The 27,670-nt window shown below is 36.7% G+C and overlaps 1 protein-coding gene across 1 annotated transcript; it reads left to right on the top strand.

The window, feature by feature from the left end:
• Window positions 1-505: 505 nt before the first annotated feature.
• On the top strand, window positions 506-21,037 carry TYRP1 (tyrosinase related protein 1). The gene is made up of 8 exons (XM_058695353.1): window positions 506-616; window positions 1,047-1,509; window positions 2,615-2,937; window positions 6,027-6,231; window positions 10,079-10,246; window positions 13,169-13,348; window positions 18,336-18,482; window positions 19,575-21,037. Exons 2-8 carry the CDS (start codon window positions 1,125-1,127, stop codon window positions 19,778-19,780), a joined length of 1,614 nt encoding a protein of 537 aa, XP_058551336.1. The 5' UTR covers window positions 506-616; window positions 1,047-1,124; the 3' UTR covers window positions 19,781-21,037.
• The last annotated feature ends 6,633 nt before the right edge of the window (window positions 21,038-27,670 follow it).

The following is a 27,670-nucleotide window of genomic DNA, read 5'->3' as shown; positions in this document are numbered from 1 at the left end:
GGAACTGTAGTACCCAACTCTCAACACCAGCGGGCGCCATGAAAGCCAATGCCATGTAACTCGGGGAAGTTGTATCTGATGGCTTTTCTACTTCAGTTATTCCCTATAGAAATTATAAGAATGGCAACATCTGTTTTCAAGACCAAACACAACTCAAAGCTACCATCAGATACAAGTACTAGTCTAGCCCTTGTATCACTAAGGAAATGTAAGTAATCTCATTCATCTTCTAAAGATGTAAGTCAAAGGAAAAAAAAAAAAAAAGAACACCTAAATTTCTACAACGCAAACAAAAGCTCTCTAGTTTCTCTGACTTGTGTTCCAAATTAGTGCCTCTGACCTTTTCTTAAAACTTTAAGCATCACAAGGAAATCAGTGGGAAGGGAATCATGTGCTAACAAAGTACTTAAAGGGCAGAAAAACGCACTGAAGTGAAAGGGGATTAGTAAAGGGTGGGGAAGAGGACCAGCCCCTCCCAGTTTGGGTGAGCAGATTTGGGATTAGTTATCAAGCAGAAACTCACATGCAATTAACAGCTCTGACATCAGGGGATGAGCAAATATAAAACACTCAGCTCTGAGAGGGGTTCATCAGAGAACCGGCTCAGGAGTTTAAGGTACTGGAGGGAAGCTCTATGGGGAGCAGGTGGATGCCCGCCAAAACTCCATTAGGATGGGAGATTTTAAGTCACGGAAATTAACTACCAGGAAATCTGCTTCCAATCCTTTCAGCCTCATGGCTAAATGTAATTAATGGCCATGACCTGCTAACGAATGCTTTGGATAAGAGACATCTATGATAAGTATTTTTTTTCACGAATAGAAATTTAAAATAAAGAAAACTAAATGCTAGGGCAGGGGATTTAATTATGTAGTTATTATCCATGTCAAGTTTTTCCAGGTAAATTACTATTTTTACTATTTGCGAGAAATGTCATTTCACAGATATGAAAAGCATTTTGTGGGCGGCTGGGGAGGGCTCCTGCCTGTTTATAACAGCACAAAAAGAAAACTTGCACTAATGCCATTTTGCTTTCTCCTTTTCAGCCTGATTTTTATGTGTTTCAGTCTCTACACAAAGGGCTGCAAACCAGAGATCTGTTCTTCACTCTTGCTTCGAGCAGAATGAAAGCCCATAAATTCCTCTCTCTGGGATACATCGTCTTGCCCCTGCTGTGTTCTCAACAGACCTGGGCTCAATTCCCAAGACAGTGTGCCACCGTTGAGGCTCTGAGAAATGGTGTGTGTTGCCCAGACCTGTCCCCACTGTCTGGGCCTGGGACTGACCGCTGTGGCTCCTTGTCAGGGCGGGGCAGGTGTGAGGCAGTGACTGCAGACTCACGACCCCACAGCCCCCATTACCCGCATGATGGCAGAGATGATCGGGAGGCTTGGCCCACGAGGTTCTTCAACAGGACATGCCGATGCAATGGCAATTTCTCAGGACACAACTGTGGGACTTGCCGTCCTGGATGGAAAGGAGCTGCTTGTGACCAGAGAGTTCTCACAGGTAAGTGGGGATCTGCATGTATATACAGTTCTTCATGAGACTCCATGCATTTAATAGGAACCTAAATCATTTGAGCTGGAAGCACATCTGAAAATCATACAACTCACTCTTCCCTCTTCACAGTTGAGGAAACTGAGGCTCAGAGAGGCTAATAAGTGTATTTAAAGAGTTGAGGTTAAGGCTCAGATCCTCTGACTGACAAGACCTCCTTCCAAAACATTTATGGAGCAACTGCTCCATGCAGGGAGCCATGGTAGGTGTTCATGACTAGACCCTTCAGTGACTTCTCAAGGTAGTGATGTTAATTGTAGTAAGTGAGGTTCAGAAAGGTCAAATCCTGACAGCTGGTACTTGAAAAACCTGGAATTTGCCAGTGAGGTCAGTCTAGCTCTAAGCCATGATCTACTTCTACTACACTTGCTAACCGACAAAGAAATTTCCCCTTGTGATGATCAAGTTCAGCCATTTCAGGTGACGAGCCTGGCCTTCACTCTACTAAATGGCAATAAATAATAAAGCTTTAAATAGTAAATCCAGCGATACATAGTTGTTTTCTATGTGCCAAACATTGGGCCAAGGGTCTAACAGAATGTTTATTGAGTCTTTTTTATGAGCCACGCTCTGATATAATTGCTTTTTATGTGTGTATTCTTTAACCTTTACAACTCTATAAAGCAGGTATTATTTTTATATACACCCTTTCAGGTGAGAAGGTGAGACTTAGAAACACGTGTACAGAGTCACAGAGTAAGTCCCTGGTATTAACCACTATGCCATGTTTTTTACGAGGCTTATGATTTTGAAAAGATAGAAAGTTCCAGAAAAATACACCAATGATGAGCAGAAATAAATACGAGATCACAGAATCATAAAGTCCACAGTCATAATAACGAAAACTAATGAAAACCCTAGAGTAAGTTGGCGGGCAGGGGAGGGGCGGGGGCAGAAAATAGGCCTAAAGAAGAGTTTCCGGTGAGGGGAATTTTAAAGGAGTATAAACTTATTTAAGCATATATGCAAATTATCATTAATGGGTACATGGGATGCAGTGTTACGATGACGCCCACGTGGCACATTTTCACGTTTGAATGTTGTATCCTTGAAGTCAGGAGAAATCTTCTGGACTTGAGTGCAGAAGAAAAGAACCGCTTTGTCCAGGCCCTGCATCTGGCCAAGCGGACAATGCACCCTCAGTTTGTCATCGCCACCAGGAGATCAGAAGAAATATTGGGGCCAGATGGCAACACGCCACAATTTGAGAACATTTCCATTTACAACTACTTTGTTTGGACACACTACTATTCGGTCAAAAAGACTTTCCTTGGGCCGGGACAGGAAAGCTTTGGCGAAGTGGATTTCTCTCATGAGGGACCGGCTTTTCTCACATGGCACAGGTACCACCTTCTGCAGTTGGAGAGAGACATGCAGGTATGTGTGACACGTTGCACTTTTCAGGTCCCCAACAGACAAGGTGGATCGTTTGGAAGCCGTTTTCATCCACTACGTTCTGAGCGATCGAAACACGTGATGGCAAAGCAATTTCATGATATTGATCTGTCTTTGACATTCTAAATTTCTCCCTATTAGTAAATTACCTACTCATTAATTAGTCTTCATCTTTTGTGAAGGGAAAAGAAAGTAATATCAATGGTGAGGGAGCCAGTTGAGACATCTCTAGGTGTGATGTAAAGTGATGGACATATGCTGCAGCATAATTGAAAAAATGATCTTCATATAGCTTGCAACAAAAGAATCTCAGTTGATGGGCCGGCCTTCCCAAATGTAAATCGATACCCCCTCCTCCTGGTTTGGATAAGAAAAAAAAAAAAAAAAAGTGTGCATACAGTTCTCAGTCTACCAAGTCCCAAATATACACCTTGTTATGCCAGCAAATGATTCTGAGTTTATGGCACAAAGTATAAATTATGAAAAACAATATCCTTTATATTGTCATATGTTGATTGAACTCTGTTTTGTTTCCATGCCTCCTACCTCAGAAACCTACTAAAAGTATCACACCATTCAGGTCTCATTTTTACTTAAAAGGCATCAACTTTTGGGGCATATAGTAGACCTCAGCCCAAACATAAGTATTTCCTGCTTATCTTTTAAGCGGAGAACCTCAAACCACATTAAAGTATGTTAACATAGATACTTTTTTATCATTTATTTTACCAATTGCTTTTCTTGAGAAGAGTAATTTTAAAATGAAATTTGAGGGGTGCCTGGATGGTTCAGTTGGTTAAGTGTCTGCCTCTTGGTTTTGGCTTAGGTCATGATCTCAGCGTTCATGAGTTCAAGCCCCACATCAGGCTCTGTGCTGTCAGCACAGAGATTGCTTGAGATTCTCTCTCTCTCTCACCTCCCCCCCACACACACACTTGCTCACTCTCTCTCTCACAAAATAAATAAATAAACATAAAAAAATAAAATGAAATTTTAAATTATTAGATCTCAACTAGGAAATCCACAAAATGAACGTGTTTTCTAGATAACTGGATTCCTTCCCTCAAATTAAAATATAAAAGTTAATCTAAAAATATCTGAGGGTAAAAAAGGTGTTTAGATTCATTTATTGATTTGCAGTATGCTTGTATCCAGCACTATCACAAGAAAATAAATGGTGAGGCGAGAGAGAATTAATGCACTAAAATACAGAATAAAACATTGGTATAAAAGTAGTCCATCCATATTCAGTTTGAGAGTGATTAAGTTAATTCATCTGATACTCTGAACTTCATATTTTATAGCTCTTATTACAAGTAAGACATTTAGTAGATTACGAGTAGATAAATCTGTCATTTGTAATCAACTCCAGATCTCCATGCCTCCAAGTCATTTTCTCATGGGCACACCAAAATGAAAGGGCAGGTGGAAAGTATCTAAAAGCTTCGATTTTGCCTGTGTAAACTTCAACCTCTATGCCTTATATTTTTAAAACCCAACAGCACAAGGGATCCAACGAATTACAGTCTAAATGTAATGCACAGTTGAAATGCCACATGAATATTCTCCAACTCCCAAATGTCAATTCTGAACCACAAACTGACTCTTAATGATCCCTTGGAAGCTGTCACTAATTTTTGTGAACCAGAACAATGGCTTCTAAACAAGGACTCTAAACCCCTGGAGATCAATAAAGGAGGATGCTTTGGAAAGCTTTTGGTCCTCTAAAATACCCTGGGGACCAGGAAATGCTTCCTAAAGGGTTTAAAGTGAAAAAGCAGAAATGTACTAAATGCTTAGGAGGTGAGGCACAATGATGGCAATCTCTACACTTAAATCTCACTCCCTAAATATAACTCCCCAAAGGTCTAAAGGAATGAGAACAAATACAATAAAAATATGTTTTAAGGAACTCAATAAAATAAGCATGTGATCTTGAGTCCATTACTTTTTCTTTTAAGGTTTTTGTTTGTTTGTTTTGTGTTATTTTGTTTTTTGAGAGAGAGCTCCACGTTGTCAGCGCAGAGCTGAAGTGGGGCTTGATCTTACGAACCATGAAATCATGGCCTGAGCCAAGATCAAGAGTAGGACACTTAAACCACTGAGCCACCTAGGCATCCCCTGAATCCAGTACTTTTAAAATTGTTGAGATCAGCTCTGAAAGGAAACTATGTCCCTGGTCTAAAGAACTGTGTGCCCAAAGAAATACTCTGCTTCATTTCACATTTCCCGTTGGTATTAGTTTTTAAGCAGAAACCCAAGTCTTAACAGTTTTGATTCTGAAGCGGGGGTCTTTAAGTAAAACGCCTTCAGTATCCAGGCAGATACAGTGATGTGAAAGAGATTGTCTGTGTAGCCTGTGAAAAGTCGAATCCATATAGCTCATATTTGGAAAACCTGGAATTCACATAGGCTTCTTCCACTACCCTTGTTAACCCACAAATAAATTTTAAAAACCAGAATCTAAATGCCTGAAGTCATTCATGTTAAACGGAAAGAAAGAAAGAAAGAAAGAAAGAAAGAAAGAAAGAAAGAAAGAAAGAAAGAAAGAAAGAAAGAAAAAAGAAAGAAAGAAAACAAAAAGCACTGCTCTACATAATATATTTAAAGACTGGATCTGGCTCCAGACCAAGACTCCATGGTGCTTGAATTAGAGATATGAAAATTAGAGATATGAAAACAGGAGGTAAAATGTCAAGGAGCGAAAGCTATTATTGATATATTTTTTTTGGTATCACCAATAGAACTTGAATTACCTACCTGAAAAAAAAAAAAAAAAAAAAAAAAAAAAAAGAGAAGACTTCTTTCCCCAAAAATAGCATTTGTAGAAACTTCTGTATGATGAGTTGAGTTTCATTCTCTTTAGTGCCTCAATGACTCTTCATAGTATGTGATAAGCTTTGTTAAGTAAGATATTTAATTCCTCTGGCTACTCAGACACCACTGATACACTAACTGGTTCTAATTACCAAAAGAGAGTTGATAGAAACAGACAGCCAGGGAGAAAACCAAGCAAAGGGGGAGAATTTTAAACAAAAGCAGAGAACGCTAACAGAGTTTCTTTGATCTAGGAAATGTTGCAGGATCCTTCATTCTCCCTTCCTTACTGGAATTTTGCAACCGGGAAGAATATCTGTGACATTTGCACCGATGACCTCATGGGATCGAGAAGCAACTTTGACCCCACTCTTATAAGCCTGAACTCTGTCTTTTCTCAATGGCGAGTGGTCTGCGAATCCTTGGAGGATTATGATACCCTGGGAACACTTTGTAATAGTAAGTTCCAAACCCATCTAGGATTCAGAATTCCCTATTACCTAAAGAGATTAAATGTGCTGTCTGAAAGCCCTCGTTCTACTAAGGACTTCAGAATAAAATATTTTATTAGAGAGAATCGATGTACAGATGTTCATTGAACACCTATGCTACTCAAGGCACTCTATAAGGTTCCCGGGGGGAACAGAAAGTGTCTATACATTTTTACACTGCTTTTCTTGAGAAATTTGGCCAGTGCCTTGCTCGCTCTCTTACTTTGGAAACGTATGGTTATATAAGATTAATCCTCTTAGCACATCAGCACTCCTGAGTAGTCATGTGTCTTGAGTTGAAATTTCAGAGCAAATTGTTTCCCTAGGAAATCTGAAATATGCCGAAAGAGTTGGAAGTGACCTGAGAGTAAAGTTCTAGTCAGAGGGTCAAAAGCAAAAGGTGATATGCAGGGTATCTTTAAGAAAAGGAAGATACCTTATGCAAGATGTCTTCCAGCTAACTGCTTTGAACCTCTGTCAAAGCGAACACAAAAAGGGAATGCTAAACCAGGTGTCCCGGCGTCCTTTCTCCAGTGATGTATAGGCCACTGCTGCCTTAGATCAAGGTTCTGTGATATGTAGATCTGTTCCTGAGAGTGTTGTTCTCTTCCTTGGATCACATTATTACTCTCTCTGTGGCACCAACACAAGGTCTTAATTACTAGTCACCTACCCCATCTACTTTTCTTCTTCAGGCATGTTTGGTTATTTTAAACTTGTTCTTCAATGTAAAAACTGGATTCATGGGAATTTACTTTGTTAACGTCTTCAAAATATATTTATTCCCATATATTCTTTTCAGCTGAAAATATGAAATTCCTATACCAACCTTAAAAAAAAAAGAATATCTTTCAAAAAGAATATTCTAAATAGAACAATTCAGTAGATTTTTTTCAGCATTATAAGATTTTTTAGCTGCATATAGGAAAAAGAGAAGTGATAGTGTATGGATTTCTTTTTGGTTGAAGTTTAAAAATTAGAATAAATTTTGTATTTGTTTAGCAAGCTGAATGAGTGATCCCACCTTGAAATGACGTTGAGAATCAATATATCTTTAGATACGAAAACATCAGTCCCTTTCTGAGCAGGCTATTGTATTTTGTCCTAGGAATTTTTTCCAGACCTTTTCTAACGATACTGGTGATTGGATGCCAAAATATAGCACAGTTTAAGTGGGTAAATAAAATTATGGCAGAGGAGAGAAGATTCTATTTTCATCACTTGTTCTTGTCAAGAGGTCTCATAACCAAGACACGTAGTTTCATGAAAAATTGAAGATTGTGTATTTTAGGGAAACAAATTTGAGGAATACTTCTTTTCTTAGTTCGTGATATAAACACCAAGAATTTTATTTATTAGGCCAGTGAAAGATGAAACTAACAGTTTATTGAACACATACTAACTGCCTGATATGGTACCAAATGCTTTCATATATCTTATTTAATTCTCCTAATTCTGTTCTTGGATGAAATTATCCATTCCTGTGGTTTCATTGATCATCTTTTACTGGACAGCCATGCACGTACATTTTTAGAACAAACCTTCCTTACATATCCCAATCCTGTATTTTCATGTGTTTGTTGCAACAATGCCTCTCCAGCGTCCCATTAAAGCGCCAAACTTGGTACATTGCAAGAATGAGTTATTGACACCTAAGACTCTTCTAGACACTAAAATATCATCTTGGATTCATCATATGAAGAATGTTGTTCCTTCTACACAGTATTTCTTAAATCTATTTTCTCCTTCATACACTCAGAACTTTTCATTCATTCCTGCATGGAAACTCCACAGGACTCCAATCCATATGAGGTTAAATCAGGTGCATTAGCAGAGGCTGTCCATGTGCACACAAATCTAAAAAGACCCAGGTTAAATTTAACTCGTTTAAACTAGTTTCTTTACTATCAGAATTTTCCACTGTGAAACTCCATGAGGGCAGATTAGGGTGTGATGTTTTCAAAATCCATGTAATCTGTCGTGTTTTTCTTGGAATGTGTTGATAGCTCCTGAACAATAATCCTTAAAACACAAGCTTGGATTGATAGTTTTAGCCAGTGGGGTCTGAAAGTTTTAATAATAATGCATACCTAAAACAGTGTGCTATCTCCTTCCCAATCTCAAGAGTGGAATATGTTTTATTTTTATATTATATAAAGTTGCTATGCTAATTCATCAGGTACTAATCGTTATGTTAATTATAAACATTACAACATAGTAAGCTTTATGAATGAGGTAAAATGAATACAAATTGAGATTGTAATATCACCTCTCCCACCCCAGTGGATTATTCTGCATATCCTCTTAGGACACACACATACTTCTCTCGAGATCATTGGAACAGAAAATGCAAAATATTCCTAACTGATCTCCTCCTTTCCCACCTACCTAAGACTTCTCTTCATTTCCTATTGAATTAAACATAATTTCTCCACAATATGAATCTGGTGTAGTTTTACATTGTTCCCACTGTCCCTTATCCTCTTGCATTGTCCTATACTCCAGGCAAGCTATTGCCCAACCAGCCCTTTTTACAGCCCAAACGATCTTTCCATATATCAGCATACACCAGAAAACTATTTAGCATCTACTATTTGCCAGGCCCTGTACCAAGATTAAGGGATGTACTGGTGAGCGAGAATAGAATAAGTTCTTGTTCTGAGGGAGCTTATCTCATAGATAGGAGAAAGCATATCATCGTTCTTATTACCTCTGTCAAAAATGTTCCACTTGTAACATTTCCCCTATTTACCCTGAAAATTCTTCTCAGAGAATCAGAGCTCTTTCCAATCTCTTTCTCTCTCCTCTCTCTCTCTCTCTTTAACATTTATTTGTTTTTGAGAGACAGAGACAGAACACAAGTTGGGGGGGGGGCACAAAGAGAGAGGGAGACACAGAATCAGAAGCAGGTTCCAGGCTCTGAGCTGTCAGCACAGAGCCCAATGCAGAGCTTGAACCCATGAACCATGAGATGATGACCTAAACCGAAGTCAGTTGCTTAACCAATTGAGCCACCAAGGCACTCCTGCAAATCTCTTTTCTTTAATGACATCTTTCTGAAACCACACACTTGGAAAGGATTGATATTCTTTCTCAATCTCTGTCTTTCTGTCTCTCCCCTTCTCCTTTCCACTCTCCCTCTTTCTCTTTCTCTCCTTCCCTCCCTTCCTTCTTCCTTCTCTCCCTCCCTCCCTCAAGGCACCCATTCTATTATCCCTAGTGTCACAGCCCTTTTCTTGCCTGTTTGTCTTAGTGCCTTTTAACACGTGCCTTTTAACAAGTTTAATTATTTCTCACATTAATTGCTGAAAAATATGTATCCATTGAAATATAGACCAGTTCCCAAAGAAATTGTAGATTGTTTTTCTTTATTTCTCTGAAGGCTTGAAACAAACAGTAATTGAATATAAAATTTCACACATGTGTGAAATATAGATTTAGTGTGGGATTTAGGTTTATGAGACTATTTTGGCAAAATTCAATTTTCCATGGACTTTTGATGTTAATATATTTTCAGTAATGAGGTATACATTGATTAAACAAATAACAGGACCTCTATCTGTTATTGTGATCATTTTTTTCTTCCAATGATTTTATGTATCACATATCTAACTCGGCTCACAGATATATCACAATGATATGAATGTGATAACTTAAATCTTCTCACTGTAATGCCCCTAAGTCTGCCTTTTTAAAATGTTCTCTTCTACCAGGGAGAACCTATCTTTCAGTGATCATGCTCTACATAAAAATGGAAGAGCAAAGAGATCTGTAAATATTCTGTAAGTGTTCCTATACCCTGTATTTTTTTCCAGGCACTGAGGGGGGGCCAATTAGGAGAAATCCAGCTGGAAATGTGGCAAGGCCAATGGTACAACGTCTTCCTGAACCACAGGATGTCGCCCAGTGCTTGGAAGTTGGTTTATTTGACACCCCTCCTTTTTATTCCAATTCTACAAACAGTTTCCGAAATACAGTAGAAGGTAAGTAAAAGAAGTCAGTGCTTTGATTTTATGTAGTTGTCACAGTAAACTGAACTATTCACATTCAGATCTCCTTGAAAAATCTTTGGAAGCCATATTGATCTTATGAATTTATGTGAATGTTGCCTCCTATTATGATGTAGTCACAATTCCCTGCTCAAAAAAGAACTTCTTAAAGAAAAGTGTCAGGCCATGAAACACTTTTAAATTATCATAGTAGAATCCTTGGGAAATTAGTCTTCAATCTCTAAAATACCTGAAAAGTATTAACTCAAATCTGTGAGGTGGCTAATCATTATAACTCTATCAAATTCTGGTAGAGGCAAATAATTTTCAAGACTTTGAGAGCCTAAATTTTTTTCTTAAAAAATAACAATAAAGTTTCTAAACAATTAGTTGACATCCAATAATGCCTGGCTGGGGCATATATTTCATTTAGGTTTGTATTATCCTATGAATGTTTTTAAAGGACTATAAAAATTCAAACTACCATCTAATGATATTTAATGTGATTCTCCTTATTTCATTCAAAGTATTTTAAAGGTGAGGAAACTAAAGACCAAAGAAGTGAATTTCCCAAGATAGTTTGTAACAGAACACAATTTCAAATCAAAATTTTTTAAGTCCATTGTCTTTATACATTTTAATATCTCTAAATCATCACCGATACATATTTAAAGTTTTAAAACAACAGAATCACATTTAACGTATTATAAACTTCTTCTTGTCACAATGTACATTAAATATAGCATTAAACATGTTAGGCTCCTCCCCCTGAGGAAAAAAAAAATAGGAATAGATCTCTCTGTCTCCATGATCTGAGATACTTGACATAGAAATCTAATCATTATTTTCCTTTCTCTCCCCTATTATCATGAAAACTGGATGCCATTCTATTCTGTCTTTATGTTAATATTAATAACTAAATATGAATGCACTGATTTGGAGATTATTCAATAAATAATCACTATGTTTTGACTAAACTGGTGTATATAAACTAAGGCCATAAGCATTATATCCTTTTTTTTAATTTACTTTTTAAAATTCAAGTTAGTTAACACATAGTGCAGTATTGGCTTCAGTAGGACCCAGTGATTCATCACTTCCATATAACATCCAGTGCTCACCCCAACAAGTGCCCTCCTTAATGCCCATCACCAGTTTGGCACAGCCCCCCCGCCACCTCCCCTCCAGCAACCCTCAGTTTGTTCTCTGAATTTAAGAGTCTCTTATGATTTGCCTCCCTCTCTGTTTTTATCTTATTTTTCCTTCCCTTCCCCTATGTTCTTCTGTTGTGTTTCTTATTAAATTCCACATTTGAGTGAAGTCATATGATATTTGTCTTTCTCTGACTGATTTATTTCATTCAGCATAATACACTCTAGTTCCATCCGCGTTGTTGCAAATGGCAAGATTTCATTCTTTTTGATCACTGTGTAACATTCCAGTGTGTGTGTGTGTGTGTGTGTGTGTGTGTGTGTATGTGTGCACACATACACACATATATATATATATATATATATATATATATATATCACATCTTCTTTATACATTCATCAGTCAATGGACGTTTGGGCTCTTTCCATAATCTGGCTATTGGCCATAAGCACTAATTTCTACAAGAATATGTAGGTTGCATCTTAATGATGCAACCTTAAAGATGACCAATCAAAGGGCAAATTATACTGATTTCCTGACAGTAGGTCTGAAAGGACCAGTGCCCACCAGCATGCTGTGTATGTTGCAGTCTTTAAACATTTCGTAAATAAAAAAAATAATAATGGAATAAATATATGCAAAATGACTAAATGAGTGAGTGTAATTGTACAAATGGGTTAATATATTTTATCATCTTTGAAAAACAAAACAAAAAACAAAAAAACAAAAACAAAAACACAGCTCCACACCCAGTGTGGAGCCCAATGCAGGGCTTAAACTCACGATCCTGAGATCAAGACCTGAGCTGAGATCAAGAGTCAGACACTCAGCTGATTGACCCAGGCACCCTTGGGTTAATGTGTTTTAAATTCTAATTTTATTTAATAATATGTAACATTTCCCTGTTCTTCCACCTCTGATTCTTAAAGCCAACCAGGTATACTTATAACTCCATCCTGCATCACAGACCCTCCGTTTTTGTGATCTATCTTTACCTTCTGCCTAATATATATACCTAATAAATATCATATGGAAATATGTATGAAAAATATATACAATATATAATATGGGAGACATACAGTATAAGAAATACATAATACATGAAATGTAGGAAATATACATATTATATAGGAATATCATATACATCATATAGAATATGGGAAATAGAGAGAGAGAGGATACATAGGAAATTATTAAATATTATATAAATGTTTTGACAATAGGCTTTCCAGATATTTAAAACTAGTACAGACATGATAAGCATGCTCTGGGAAATTGTGACTTTTCCACAAACATAAGATAACTTTCCCGAAATAAACATGGTGACAGTGAAAAGGAATGAGGTAGGAAACTGAAGTAATATCTGGCAATTTAAGGTCCAGGACAATCAGAGTGATGTCCTCCCAACTGTGTTAGTTTTTAGGAGAAGGAGATTTCCACTCTCTTTATTTCCACTGAACCAATGTTTGCCTTGTCAAAATAGAGTGCTCTATACATTTTGGCTGGCATCTTTGCAGGTCATTATTTTTAACCTTGAGGCTACATTTAGAATGTCGTGCCACTGGCTTAAAGTTAACCTAGCTCTGGGTATAGCAAGAAATGTCACCAACCATAGGTACGGAGAAGCAAGGCTATTATATTAGGGCAAAAATTGGCCTGACAAACTGCGGGGAAACTGTTTCCCGATATAATCGCTGCTGTTGATTTGAAAAGCAAGATATTGGCAATGGTTTTCATTCTTCTCACCCCTCTTTTTATATCTAGGTTACAGCGATCCCACAGGAAAGTATGACCCTGCTATTCGAAGCCTTCACAATTTGGCTCATCTATTCCTGAATGGAACAGGGGGACAAACCCATTTATCTCCAAACGATCCTATTTTTGTCCTCCTGCACACTTTCACTGACGCAGTCTTTGATGAATGGCTGAGGAGATATAATGCTGGTGAGACATTCTCCTATGCTTTTTTGCGGGCTCAGCAAGGAGACCGTTCAGGTGGTATAGTTATCACTATAGACTACGCACTTAACACATGTGAACTACACTTCAAAATAAGGAGAAAAGAGCTGTGATATCTAGCTGTTTCCACATGTCCCAAACGACTCTGAAAATGCAGATAAAAAGTTATAAAAATAGTTACGAGACAATATTATATTATTATCCGAGTAAGCACTTAATCCCTTCTCATTTTTTAGTTTGAAAAGATGACTGTCATGTTTCCCAAATTTTTCTTCCTTGTAGCTTCCAATGAACATTTGCATGTCTTTTTTTGTCTTTTTTTTTTTTTTTTTTTTGGAGCATTCTCGTTGTGAATAAAAAAAAATTTCACTGATCTCTTCTTCGATACCTAAAAGACAGAAAAAAATATGCTCATAATCCACAGTTTTGATTTTTATTACTGCTGGCCTCTTACATATGGAAATTCTCTTCAACTTGAAGAGTTAATGTTGGTTTTTATAGAGAGCACAGCATAGAAAATCTTTTTCAACTTCATTTTAATGGGTTTTTAAAAATATTATTTAGAAGGCCACTTTCTCTTCACTTCTACTCAGCTGAGAGGCTCGAGTCACTTTGCAAACAATGAAGTACTTCTATCTGTTAAAGCATCATACATGTTCATACTTCAAAAGTTTGTAAATTTTGGCTTCTGTGCCTTTACTTTATCCCGCACATAAACATAATATTGGGTATAAACTATCTATTGACTTATCTACCCAATTCAGCCAGTCTCTTATTTCTTGGTGTGTATGTACAGGAGAAGCCTCTAATCCAACCTGCTTACGACCATTCACAGATACGTTGGTCAAAATCATATGTTCCATCAGAAAATCATTCAAGAAACAAATAACTCACATATAACTATTCACTCATCCATCTGCTATGAATTCACTAATTGGAGTTCACTTATTTCATATGTATTCACAAGCATACCTACAGTCATAATGAATTATCTACAATTTACAATGTCTGTTTCTTTAACAAGAAACAAGAAATTAACAACCCTTGAGATGCAATCTGAGTCTAGTATGCGTCTAGATTTTCATAATGACTACCTTATGTTTACAATCCTATTGCTCACTTCTAATTCTTTACCAATATCTCAGGCATTCTCCTTTAGCAAACCTTTCTTAGACATTCATACATTTAATATAAAACAACATCCCTCTCCTTTAGAAATCATAATTATCATTTTGCATATGGTTAGCTATATTACTTCTTATGACAATAGCAAGTAAAGTGGAGTTCATAGGTTTAGGAATGAACAAAAACTTGTTAAACACGCACTTCTCAGAACTAGACAACAATGCACAAGCTGTAGTTATTCAGCCATTCGCAAGGCCATGGCTGTTAGTAAGTTGTTCTTACTTAGGGCTTACTTAAGAAGTAAAAGGAGGTGGAAAATCTTGGGTAATCTGGAGCTTTCTTTCAACTATGCAAACAAGTATTCCTTTGCCTTACATACCCTGATTGAAAAGATCATTATTTGACATCTATAACAAGTTGTTAATGGTCATCGATGAATCAGATAAATACCTTTGTTATTTTCTCCCCACTTCCTTTGCTTGTACTATATAAATTGCATAATAGCTCTCAGTTACTTGCATAGTATAGAGGGAAAAGTACCATGAGCAAAAAGTAGGGAGCCTAAAGCATATTTTTGACAAAATGTGGCCATAAAATTATAAGACAAGTTAATGTAAACACTTAAAAATTGCAGGAACACTGGGGCGCCTGGGTGGCTCAGTCGGTTAAACGTCCGACTTCGGCTCAGGTCACGATCTCGCGGTCCGTGAGTTCGAGCCCCGCGTCGGGCTCTGGGCTGACGGCTCGGAGCCTGGAGCCTGCTTCCGATTCTGTGTCTCCCTCTCTCTCTGCCCCTCCCCCGTTCATGCTCTGTCTCTCTCTGTCTCAAAAATAAATAAAACGTTAAAAAAAATTTAAAAAAAAATTGCAGGAACACTGAACACTAATGATTAACCTTCTGCTTAAATATTCCATGTCCCTGCAAACGTCCCTTGGAAAAACAATGTCATAGAACGACTACATAGGAAGAAAATAAAAAGATTAGAAAAATGTCTAAAATGATGCATACAGCAGAAGTCTTTGTTGCAAATAAGTCTATGAGTGGAGGATGGAATTAGTTTTCAAAATGTATTGAAAATTTTTATAATAAGGAAGTATCTTCAAGAATCATAGAATTATAAAATTATTAGGGTCAGAATGGAATAAGAATTGCATTTTACAGCTGAAGGAATGAGAGTCATCACATATAATGTGATGTCTCATTAGACATGAGGTGGTATAATATAGAGCACGCAAACTTTATTCAATATGATGTTAAGTTTTATTCACTAACATTTTGTATCCATGTGCACATTTAATTCAATTTTCTATTTTTCCCAAATGTGAGTCATGTGAATGAAGTTCTATATATAGCACTAAATATAGTGAGCTTTTCAGAAGAAGCAGTGTATATGTTTTGCAGACCAGACCCTACTTATCCTGCCCTGAGAGAAATGAACTAATTACGCACACACTCAAAGCCTTTCACAAACAGTATCTGATTCCATATCTTTGTTCTTATGAATAATGCTGCAATGAACATGGGTGCAAATATCTCTTCGAGATACTGATTTCATGTCTTTTAGACATACACCCAGAAGTGGGATTGCTGGATCATATGGTAGTTCTATTTTTAATTTTTTGAGGAACATCCATACTGCTTCCATACTGGCTGCACCAATTCCCACCAACAGGGCACAACAGCTCTCTTCTCTCCACGCTTTTCCCAACGCTTGTAATCTCTTTTCTTTTTGACCACAGACATCCTTACAAGTGTGAGGTAATCTCTCAGGATGGTTCTAATTGGCATTTCCTAATTAGTGATATTGAATACCTTTTCACGGACCAGGTGGCCATTTGTAAATCATCATGTCATATACCTTAAATACATACAATTTTTTGTCAATTGTACCTCAGTAAAGCTGGAAAATAATACTATTTGAGTGCCTACTATTTCCTACATAGTATTTTAGGTACCAGAAATACAGTAGCGTACAAAACACACAAAAATATTTTCCCTCCTGGAACTCCCCTAGTTGTTAGTTGAAATGGCAGTAAAAATAAGTAAATAAATATAAAGTATGTTAGATGGGAGAAAGTATTTGTAAGCTAAGAAAATCAGGAAAGGGGATGGTGAGTACTACATAAATACATGGAGGAAAATCATCCTGGGATGAACAAAGGAACCCACTGTGGCCAGAGCAGAGCAGAGAGTGGGGAGAAAATGGTGGGAAATAAGGTCAGAGAGGTGACAGGGGGAAGATCCTGAAGGCTGTTGGCTTTAACTCTGAGATGGGAAGGGTCTTGCATAGGGAAGTTTCATGACGATTCTACTGTTCTTGTTTGCTATTTTCACAATTATTCCTCCATTCAGTTGAATCGATGTAACTTTATCACCACGCGATGCTGAATGAGGTTGAGGCTGTTCGAGTCAGGATGTAGTGGAAAGGTGAAATAGAAAGTTACAAAAAAAAGTTTATCTACATTGTTAACTTTAACAAATAATTAACGAGAATACACCAAAACGTGGGTTCCTTGGGCCAGGCGTTCTGTCTGTTCTGTGCAGTGCTGTAGCCTCCATGCCGAGACCAGTGTCTTACGTTAGTAAGAGCTCAACAGATTTGAAGCAATAAATATTAAATTAGCATGAATACATAGTAAATCTAAAGTCGCAAAAATATAAACACTACATGCCATGCTATGATCAGTTGTTTTACAAAGTAGACGCTAAAATACTTTTCTGTGCTTCCCAGGATCACAGGGACTGTCCAGGTGATATATTTCTTGCAAACAGAAAATGTAATACTCCGCTAACTTTCTCACATATTCCAGCTCTTCTACATAGTTGTCCACTCGTGTCCAGCCCAAGCCCGATTCCAACTCTGGTTTTGTGATATTCCACCTCATTTAGTTGTATCAACATAAATGTAGAACATCAATAATAAAAAAGAACAATCTTGGGGCACCTTGGTGGCTCAGTCGGTAAAGCATCTGACTTCAGCTCAGGTCATGATCTCACGGTTCGTGAGTTCGAGCCCCGCGTCGGGCTCTGTGCTGACAGCTCAGAGCCTGGAGCCTGCTTCGGATGATGTGTCTCCCTCTCTCTCTCTCACCCTCCCTGCTCATGCTCTGTCTCTGTCAAAAATGAATAAACATTTTTAAAAAATTAAAAAAAAAAACAATCTTCTGCCACAAAGAACCTATCACTCTTTTTATCCCTGATGACAGAAACTCACTAATAATATAAATGCCTGTAACTTGTATTTAAGTTGAAAGAGGAGAAGTGGCAGGAAGGAAATAATATCCCAGGAACTTGATTTAAAAATGTAAGTGTTTTTTCTAACAGAGTAAAATATAGGGGATAAGTTCATATTTATATCTCGGGAAGTAAACAGAAAAAAATGAAGAATACTAAACAGACATATTCATATTCAAGGACAAACCTCCATTAGACATGGCACCTCTCAAATTTATAGATGAAGCTTCAGCAAACTATACGTCCATCTTTTTTTAGCCTTGAAAGAGAAGTTTAGTGAATTTTTTTCAAATAAGTTTCTGTAATTTAAAAGTAAAACAACTAATGATCAACATAGATGATAAAATACTAAAACTTCCCTGTTTTTAAACGTTCTTGATCTATTGGATGTTATGTTAGTGCTGTGTTCAAAACATTTGAACTCTGTTTTATGCAATTTTCCCTGTTCTGCTATATACAGTAAAACTATTTTTATGTCTTTATCCAGTAAAAAAATTTAAAAAAAAACATTTTTATGTTATCCTAGAATATTTTAGGTCACCTTCAGGACATAATAATCTATTAATACTAACTTTATTATGTTATTAACAAGATGTCTTTGGCATATTTTAGATGTATCCACATTTCCATTGGAAAATGCCCCAATTGGACATAATAGACAATACAATATGGTGCCATTCTGGCCTCCAGTTACCAACATAGAAATGTTTGTCACTGCTCCAGACAATCTGGGATATACTTATGAAGTTCAATGGCCAAGTGAGTATTGAAAATGTATCTTTTCTGTGGAAATTACCAAAACTACATTTGCTACCTTTTAAGGTAATCACAGTATTCTGAGGCCTATATTTTCCACTTAGATTTAGAAGGTTTTATTTGGATTTTTATTTTGGGATAAAGAGATTGAATGTAACATTTGTTGAGAGCCCACTCTGATCTGGAATTAAGCTGATTCTATAGCATACTATCTCATTTAATCCACACAACCCTCTGAGCTAAGTGTTGTAATCCTCATTTTACAAATAAGGAAGATGAGGCTAGCTATGATTAGCTGAGAAAGGGTAATTGTCACAGGTCATATTTCTAGTAGGCAGAGATAATGAGTTTTGAGCTTAAGTTCATGTAATACGCCCCAATTTTTCTACTACATAATGGTGCCTTCGCATCTTTATTCTAAAAAGAAAAAATGGAGTGAGATACTCTGTGCTGCTTTTTCTGAGATTTTGAAATTCAAACATTCTTATTTTCTTTTCAATCCCTTCCCAACAAAGGCAGCAGGGTATAGTGAAGAGCACAGCATCTGGGTTTTGAAAGACTTGAGCCCCTAAACCAACTCTGGCGCCTACTGGCCAAGTGACCTTGGACAAGTGGCTCAAACTCTATGGCATCATTTTCTCACCTTTAGAACAGAAATAATAATAGCTATCCCAATAGGGTCCACTTAGTAGGAGAAATTTGGTAAGTGCCTTCAACATGATAGGTGCTATCATCAGCAATGTGGACAATAAAAAAGTTCTATATGGGGGCACCTGGGTGGCTTAGTTGTTTAAGCGTCTAACTCTTGATTTCAGCTCAGGTCATGATCTCAGGAACTGAGAGATTGAGCCCTGCAGGCTCTCTGCTAACAGCACAGAGCCTGCTTGGGATTCTCTCTCTCTCTCTCTCTCTCTCTCTCTCTCTCTCTCTCTCTCTCTCTTTCTCTCTCTCAAAATAAATAAATGAATAAACTTAAAAAAATTATATATGAAGATTTTGGTAAAATGCCTGCCACAATGCCTAAGTTTAGGGTAGCTGATTTTTGGTGGCAACCATTTTACTGTTTATTTTTTGTTCTCCTTTTGTTTTTCACAGGTCGGAATTTTAGTATTTCTGAACTTGTTACTATAGGAGTAGTTGCTGCTTTATCACTGGTCGCGGTCATTTTTGCGGGTGCTTCTTGTATGATTCGTGCCAGAAGCAACATGGATGAAGCACATCAGCCTCTTCTCACTGATCAATATCAACACTATGCTGAAGAATATGAAAAAATGCACAATCCTAATCAGTCTATGGTCTAATGACAAACGACCAATTCTCTGATACATTAGCATCACAAGAACACCTGGTTGAAACATAATAGATGAAATTACTGTATGTTCTTTTCCTCCCTTACTCTCTTTCTTATGCACGCCCATGTTGGAATTAGAGCTCTACATATTATTTGCTAGAGCACAGAAGAGTCACAGTCTTTTTAATACGTTCTTTTTTTCAACTCTATTTCAAATTGTAGGTTGTATGTTAACAAACTAGAATTTAAATAAAACTTGAAACATTAAAAAATAAAAAATAAAATAAAACAAAACAAAATAAAATAAAATAAAATAAAATAAAATAAATAAAATGGTAGGTTGCAGGCATACACCCCTGTCCTCTAACCCTAATTCCCAACCCTAACCCTAACCCTCTGGAGAGGTCTCTGAACTGCAAAATACCAGACACATATACTAACCCTAACCCTGAATCTGAGAAAGTGGCCTCCTGAACACATGATAAGAAACGCTGAGAAACAGCCTAGTTACCCTGGAGAAGACTCCAAACATTTAAGAATTGGTGGGATTTCTGGAAATGGGTGTTGAAGGTAGAGATTTAAAAAAAGAATAAAGGAAAATAAAATGGTAGTTTGCACCAACTCCATGATATTTAAGCAGAGAATGTGAAGATTTGGGCGTGTTTTAAAGATCAACTATATGATAATGTAAATAAGCTGTCGTGCTTTGTTTATGTATAAAGAAAAATCATAATAGTAAATCTCTGATTAAAATACATCAGTAGGCATCTCTACAATGTGAAAATGCAAACACATTTCCGTTCACTGACATCGAACAACGGATATATAGGAAGCCACATTTATTAATTAAAATCAATTATGTGGATTACAAATGGGATCCCAATTAAGTTTTTCAAACTAGGATTCCCCTTGGGCATCAAAGTTTAGTTTAGTTTAAGGTTTAGTCTGAGGTTCAACGTCGCAAAAAAATCCTGATCTTTGTCACACTCTATAGAGGTAAAGACTTCACTTTGTTTAAAAAACAGTTGATACCCTATTTGCCACCATGTTCTACCTGCCAATGGACTGGAAGCCAACAACCCATTCATACATTTCACGTCCCCATTCCTCTTCCAATATCTTAGTGACCCAAAGCAAGGCATAAAGTGAAGAATACGCAATACCGTGCCCTACAAACACCATTCGATTCATCGTGTTTCAAGTAGCCTTCTCGTATCACTTATCGGTCTTTCATATGTTTTCAAAATAAAATAATTATAATATTGTTTCATCAGTTGTGTGAGGCTTTCATGACGCAGTTATGTAAGGCTGTCATTAATTTTTATTCTGCCTATCTTCTAACCTAAAATATTTTTACCGTTTTTGATCTTGGGTTACTGAAATATTCTCAATGAAGAACTTGAAAGGCTGGTCACTGGGAACAAACATTTTTGGCAAAATCGGTGAAAAGAAATATGAACAATAGTAATTATACACTATAGAAAGTGGGGAGTCTGATATTCCTAACTCAAAAAACAAGATTAAAGTTATGTACACAATTGGTTATGGGTTTCCCTATATTAAGCAATCTTAAGACTATGAACACAAGAAAAACAGACAAAATGTGTTAGTAAAAGAGAATGCATATAATAATAGTATCTTTTTAACTTTCAAATACCATTCCTGAATTGATTTTTGACTACATTTTATTAAAATATTATATACTCATTGCTTTTCAGATATATTATTATATAATGTAAGATTTATTTAAACATTTAATAAAGTTTATAGCAGACATTAATAAGTCTGCCACATCATATTTTTGGAGATTTACTAAGTACTCATTGCATAAATGTTTATTTCTTTACTGATATTTATTTATTTATTTTTATTTGAGATAGTGTATAAGTGGGGCAGAGGGAGAGAGCAACACAGAGAGAGAGATTCTTGAGCAGGCTGCACGCTCAGCATGGAGCCCAATACTGGGTTTGACCCTATGACCCCGGAATCATGATCTGAGCTGAAATCAAGAGTAGGACGTTCAACCAATTGAGCCACCCAGTTGCCCCTTGTAAACATTTATTAAGCACACCTAGATTTCAGACATACTCCAAAACTGTAGAATTGGGGAAGGGAAGGGAAGGAATAGAAAACTGAGATGGTCATTTTTGACTTGGCCTTCAAAGAATGCTAATGGATTTACCAAACACAAGAGTAGAGAAGGGCACTCCATACAGAAATGACAGCAGGGACAAAGTAGCAGAAGTTTAAGTGACATGGAACATTCAAAAACATAAAGTAGGTCAGTGTGGTTAGAGCATAGAGCAATATGGATGCTACATCACCTTTTCATGGAGAGGAGTAGAAAGATAGATCAGGAATAAAATCAGAGTGTCCTATATGCAATCCTAAGAAATCTGGAGTTCATTCTACAGGTAAGAGGGAGCAGGAAAGACAATAAAGTATGTTTTACAAAGATAAAATGGGGCGCCTGGGTGGCGCAGTCGGTTAAGCGTCCGACTTCAGCCAGGTCACGATCTCGCGGTCTGTGAGTTCGAGCCCCGCGTCAGGCTCTGGGCTGATGGCTCGGAGCCTGGAGCCTGTTTCCAATTCTGTGTGTCTCCCTCTCTCTCTGCCCCTTCCCCGTTCATGCTCTGTCTCTCTCTGTCCCAAAAAAAATAAATAAAAACCGTTTAAAAAAAAAAAAAAGATAATAATGATGATGTTTGTAAATAATGTCTATTAAGAATAATTTGGAATGGTTAAAATAGAAGCTAAGAGACTAGTTAATATCAAATAGTTCATGGGACAGAGGAGGAAAAAACTTAATTATAAGAGAACCCATTATATTATAAATGTATCTTTCATTATTTCTCCCTAAACATGTTGCTTTATTTTTCTTGTACTCAAGGACTTCTGTTTAGTGTGTGTGTGTGTGTGTGTGTGTACATATCTATCTATCTATCTATCTATCTATATATATATATATACATATATATATGTATGTGTGTATACATATATATACACATACATATATATGCATGTATATGTATACAATAAATATATGCATATTTTATATACATATTTATGTATATGTATATATATATTTAGTTTAGTATATATATGTATATGTATATATATATGTGTGTGTGTATATGTGTGTGTGTGTGTGTGTGTGTGTGTGTGTGTGTATCTTGATCAGGTGACCATTACTCTTCCTGTAATATATCATATTATTCACTTCAAATAATAGTCATTTGCAATCTTGGATATTTTCTACTGTTGTCAGTCCTTCATTTCCCTTATAAAACGTAGTCAATGAAGTTATTATGCACTAACTGGAAAGCATATTTCACACCACTTAAACAGATTCTGTCTTGGTGCATAGACCCCCATTATATGCCAGTGCCACCAACTGAGCTAAACATTATAGTCTCAACAGAGTAAGAACGCCCAATTGAACATTCCTATACAATCAAAAATGTAAAGCTATTGTTTTTGTGCCCCTCTGAAGTTACATACTGTCTTCATTCCCAGAAGCAAATTTCAGACACAGTGCCTACTGACAGCTACGTGTAATCTTTAAAACTGGATGCATGGGAAAAGATTTGGACTTTTAAAATATCTGTTTCAAGATTAGGTTATAAGACAGTTGTGCTAAGTTCAGCCTATGAGTACACAGCTATGTTATGTATTTTGTCCTTAGCCTAGTCAAAATTTTTATTAACCAACCAACCGACGGAACATCATGTTGGGCTGAGAGAGCTAATATGAAATAGAAAAAGAACAACAATAAAAAATAAATATATTAACAAACCAGGAACAGGACCTGATATAAAAGAGATACAATTTTAAAAGGAAAAGTGCAAAATCCGGTACTTCTAAAGCACAAGTGCAAAATTAAAGGATGAAGGGAGACAGGAACTGTCAGGATTCTTTACAAAATAACCAGGAGCTTTTAGTGTATTTCAAATTCAATAGAAACCAGTAGGGCAATGAGACCAAAATAGGGACAAAATGCTATGCTATGAAAGTGGGGGAAAGTACTGTGCAGATATTGATAGATTGAACTTCATTAATACAGACACCGAAATCTGTAGTGTTAAGAATCACACCTGGAGTATTTATTTAACTTTAGAGCAACTGTTTAAGGAAACATTGACACACTGTTGCTTATTCATCTTCCATGTGATACAATGATACAATTACAGGCCTAAGAGAGAAACTTTGAAGTCACACTTAAATTCTACCATCTATCTCAATCTTCATATCCAATTAATTACTAGTTTTGTTAATACAGTCAATATGCATTGACCACTGTATCCTGAGCACTAAACCCATGATCTACAGTAGTGGTTCTCAATTGGAAGGCTATTTACCCCCAGGAGTTCTTTGGGGCTGGGATTGCTACTGGTATCTATTGGGTCAGCCCAGGGGTGCTGCAAAACATCATACATTGCCAACACGTTGAAAAATTAACCGATCCCAATGTCAATAGTACTGAGGTCAAGAAAATGTGATCTAGAACTACAAGGATAAACAAGTTTCACGGTGTCCCTGACTTCGTAGAGCTTAGTACCTAATGGGAAAGAAGGACAAAACCAATGTACTTTGTTAGGAATACATTATTTCCTCACAAAATAAATTTAAAAGGTACAGAGTTCAAGGTAGTTAAGCACAATGGTACTTTCAAGGACTCAAGCTCTTTCTATCTTTTTCCCATTACATTTAGTATGTGGTCTCCATCATTTTATTTATACTGTTGGGACTGCAATATGGATGCTACATCACCAGGCTTTGTATCTACTCCACAAGGAAATTTTCCATTTGTTCAAAAGTGGATATCCACCCAAGAATTCTGCCTATATCTCATTAGAAGTTTATTACATGAAAGGGAGTATAGAAAATTAACAGTCTTTTTGTTTTTAAAGTTTATTTATTTATTTTGAGAGAGAGAGAATGGATGTGTAAAAGAGAGGAGAGAGAGAGAGAGAGGGAGAGAAAACCCCAAGCAGGCTCTGCATTGTCAGTGCAGGGTTCCAACTCATGAACCTTGAGATTATAACCTGAGCCAAAATCAAGAGTTGGACACTCAACCAACTGAGCCATCTAGGAACTCCTCTTTTTTTTTTTTTTTTTTTGTGGGGGGGGGGGGTGTTTGTTTGTTTTTGTTGTTGTTGTTTGTTAGCTGGTTACTATCCTAAATAAAGTCAGAATTCTAATAGTAAGGGATAAGAGAGAATATATTTGGGATTGTGGCAACCTGGAGTATTGCCACAACAAATAAACGAGCAAAAAATCAAGACAATATTTACAGCAGTATGAAAGAAACACACAGTGTGTTTTCCTTATAAAAACAAAACAAAACAAAAACAAACAAACAAACAAAAACCTCTGGTGGAAGCTATTTAATTTAAACAAATGAATTGGAAGATTAGGTGAATAAGTGAAGTCGAGCTGAATGATAGGACAAGAACACTGCTGGAAAAGTTAACCAAACAAGGCTAGGATAAAAGCCATGTCCTCATTATCCACAGTGGAATGTCAAAACATGTTCCTCTAATATTTTTTAAAAATTAGAAATAGAAACTTTAATATACTATTTAGAAATACGGAGGCAAAAACAGAAGCAGCAACTTAAGATGCAAATGATTATATCCAGGAAGTGTGAGTTTCATGGGGCATAGATTGGGGCAGCAGAGCACCTTTGTGGTTCTTTGTGAATCTTGACTTTTTGAAAGGAGGTTTTTAATTTGTTCATTTTTGGTTTTTTAAGAGAGAGAGAGCATGCGAGTGGGACAGAAGGGCAGAGGGAGAGAGAGAATAAAACTTAAGCAGTTTTTACACTCAGCACGGAGCCCGACACAGGGCTCGACCCCACCACCCTAGGATAATGAAATCAAGAGTTGGTCGTTTGACTGACTGAGTCACCCAGGTGCTCAGTGAAGGGCAAAAAGAAGAGAATGATTCTTCTGGAATTCTCAGTAAAGAATGACTGAGTCAAAATTGACATCATTCAGCAAAAGTTTATTCTTCAAGTTTTTTTTTTCCTCTACAAAATAGGAAATTTTAGAACTTTAACTTTGGGGAGAGGGTAAGAAAGGACAATGAATCAAATCTGTCATAGTCTTCAAATAGAAACTGTTCGCAAAATGAGTAAGACCCTTATTAATCAATTGGATTAAATAAATTACACATGAAAATACACTCTTGTGGTCTTGGTGTGTAGGCTTCAAAATACAGGTTTCTGACATGTCCTAAAATATATTTCTGTAATGTGCTTTCCTTTTGGTCTTCAGATTTAGCCAGACATTTATCAATATAGCTGCTAAAAATTGAATAGAACATTACCACAAGATGGCAGCTTTGAACGTATTTGAAAATGTTGATTATGAACATCAAAATGCCTCCAACTGAAATGAACAGTGAGACATCTGCCATTCCTCTTCTGGTTTAAAAAATGTTCATGTGATCTTTGAAAGCAGAATAAATGCAATTTTTTTCATTTTGTTGGAAAAAATGGCTTGCAAGGTTAGTAGTTTGCACACGGCTGAAAGTCTCAACCAAATACTAATGACCAAAATGTGTCTTCTTATTGACTGGAATTCTCCTGTATACATTATCCTCCTTCATCATGATCACTTATCATTAGGCCCTTCCAGGCCACAAAATGAAGAGTGAGTGGCATATCACCCAAATGGTTTCGCATACAATCGATTAGTATGCCAGCACCAAAGACACTGATCATTTGTGACAAGGGTGAAAGGGCTAGTCAGCTATGGGAATCAGCTCCATTCAGCCACTGAGACTACAAATAATGAAAATCATGGTTAACTCTGTAAATGTACACCTAATGTTTAAAAAAAATGGTCTAATAGAAGGCTACAAAAAATATTACAACTCATTTTTAACTTACTCTGAAAAAATTCCCATTTATGGAACAGTTACAAGAATACAATAAACTCCCACATACACTGCACCTAAATTTACCGATTGTCAATATTCTGTATGTTTTCCTTGTCACTTTATTTCCATATATACCTATATGTTGTATATATATTTTTTTCTTTTTTCTGAACAAATTGAAAGTAGCAGTTATCAGGACCCCTTGTCCTGTATTTCCATGTATCTCTTAAGAATAATGGCATTCTCTTAAATAACCGCAACACTGCTGTCAAATTCAGGAAAATTAACATGATACAATACAATTTTCTAATATATAGTCCCTATTAAGTTGGCCTGATAGTTCCAATAGAGTCCTCTACAGTGATTTTTTTTAAAAAACATAACTGCTTCAACTTTTTCAAGAAGAAATAAAAATAGCATGACATAAAAATATCAAAAACATAAGAAAGAAAAACATATCACCAGAGTTGGATAAAGCCAATAAAATCCAAAGAGGTGGGTAAAAGAGAAAGATGAGGACTTTCTATGGAATTCTCTTGAAGAAGGAGAAGGAGAAGAAGGAGAAGAAGAGGTAGTCAACATCTGTATGTGATGGGCAACATGAGAGAACCAACCGAGTTTGCACCCAAACAGTCCTGGGTTGGTTTCATGTCTCTTTATTAGCAATATGTCATTGAACAAGTTCAATTGCTTCTAGAGGCCTCAGTTGTCTTCTCGGTAAAAGAAGAGCAGTTCTTACAAAACAGGGATTTTTTTAGAACACTAAAAGCGCAGTGCATGGCAAGTACATCTCCTGATGCCTGGAAAGTAGTATGTGCTTAATAAATTTTCACTTCCCTCCCTAGAATCATGAAAACTTCACTTTTTCCAACAACTTCCATAAAAAAAGGCCTGGGCAAAAAAAAAAAGGAATTTACACCCGAAACTTAAATCTCGTGATTCACGATGCCATGCTGCACACTGGTTTCCAAATGAACGCTCTCATCCCACTGCCATCGAGGGGCATGTCACAGCT

This window comes from Neofelis nebulosa, chromosome 12 (genome assembly GCF_028018385.1).
Source record: "Neofelis nebulosa isolate mNeoNeb1 chromosome 12, mNeoNeb1.pri, whole genome shotgun sequence".
Classification (NCBI taxonomy): Eukaryota; Metazoa; Chordata; class Mammalia; order Carnivora; family Felidae; genus Neofelis; species Neofelis nebulosa.
Note: the sequence above shows the minus strand (reverse complement) of the source record. Positions and strands in the feature narration are given on the sequence as shown.

What these genes read in the sequence shown, in the direction of transcription:
- TYRP1 (XM_058695353.1), top strand. Translation starts at nt 1,125, where the DNA reads ATGAAAGCCCATAAATTCCTCTCTCTGGGATACATCGTCTTGCCCCTG. An exon ending in TTTCCGAAATACAGTAGAAG is followed by an intron (nt 10,247 to 13,168) that starts GTAAGTAAAAGA and finishes TTTTATATCTAG; the next exon opens with GTTACAGCGATCCCACAGGA. An exon ending in TTATGAAGTTCAATGGCCAA is followed by an intron (nt 18,483 to 19,574) that starts GTGAGTATTGAA and finishes TGTTTTTCACAG; the next exon opens with GTCGGAATTTTAGTATTTCT.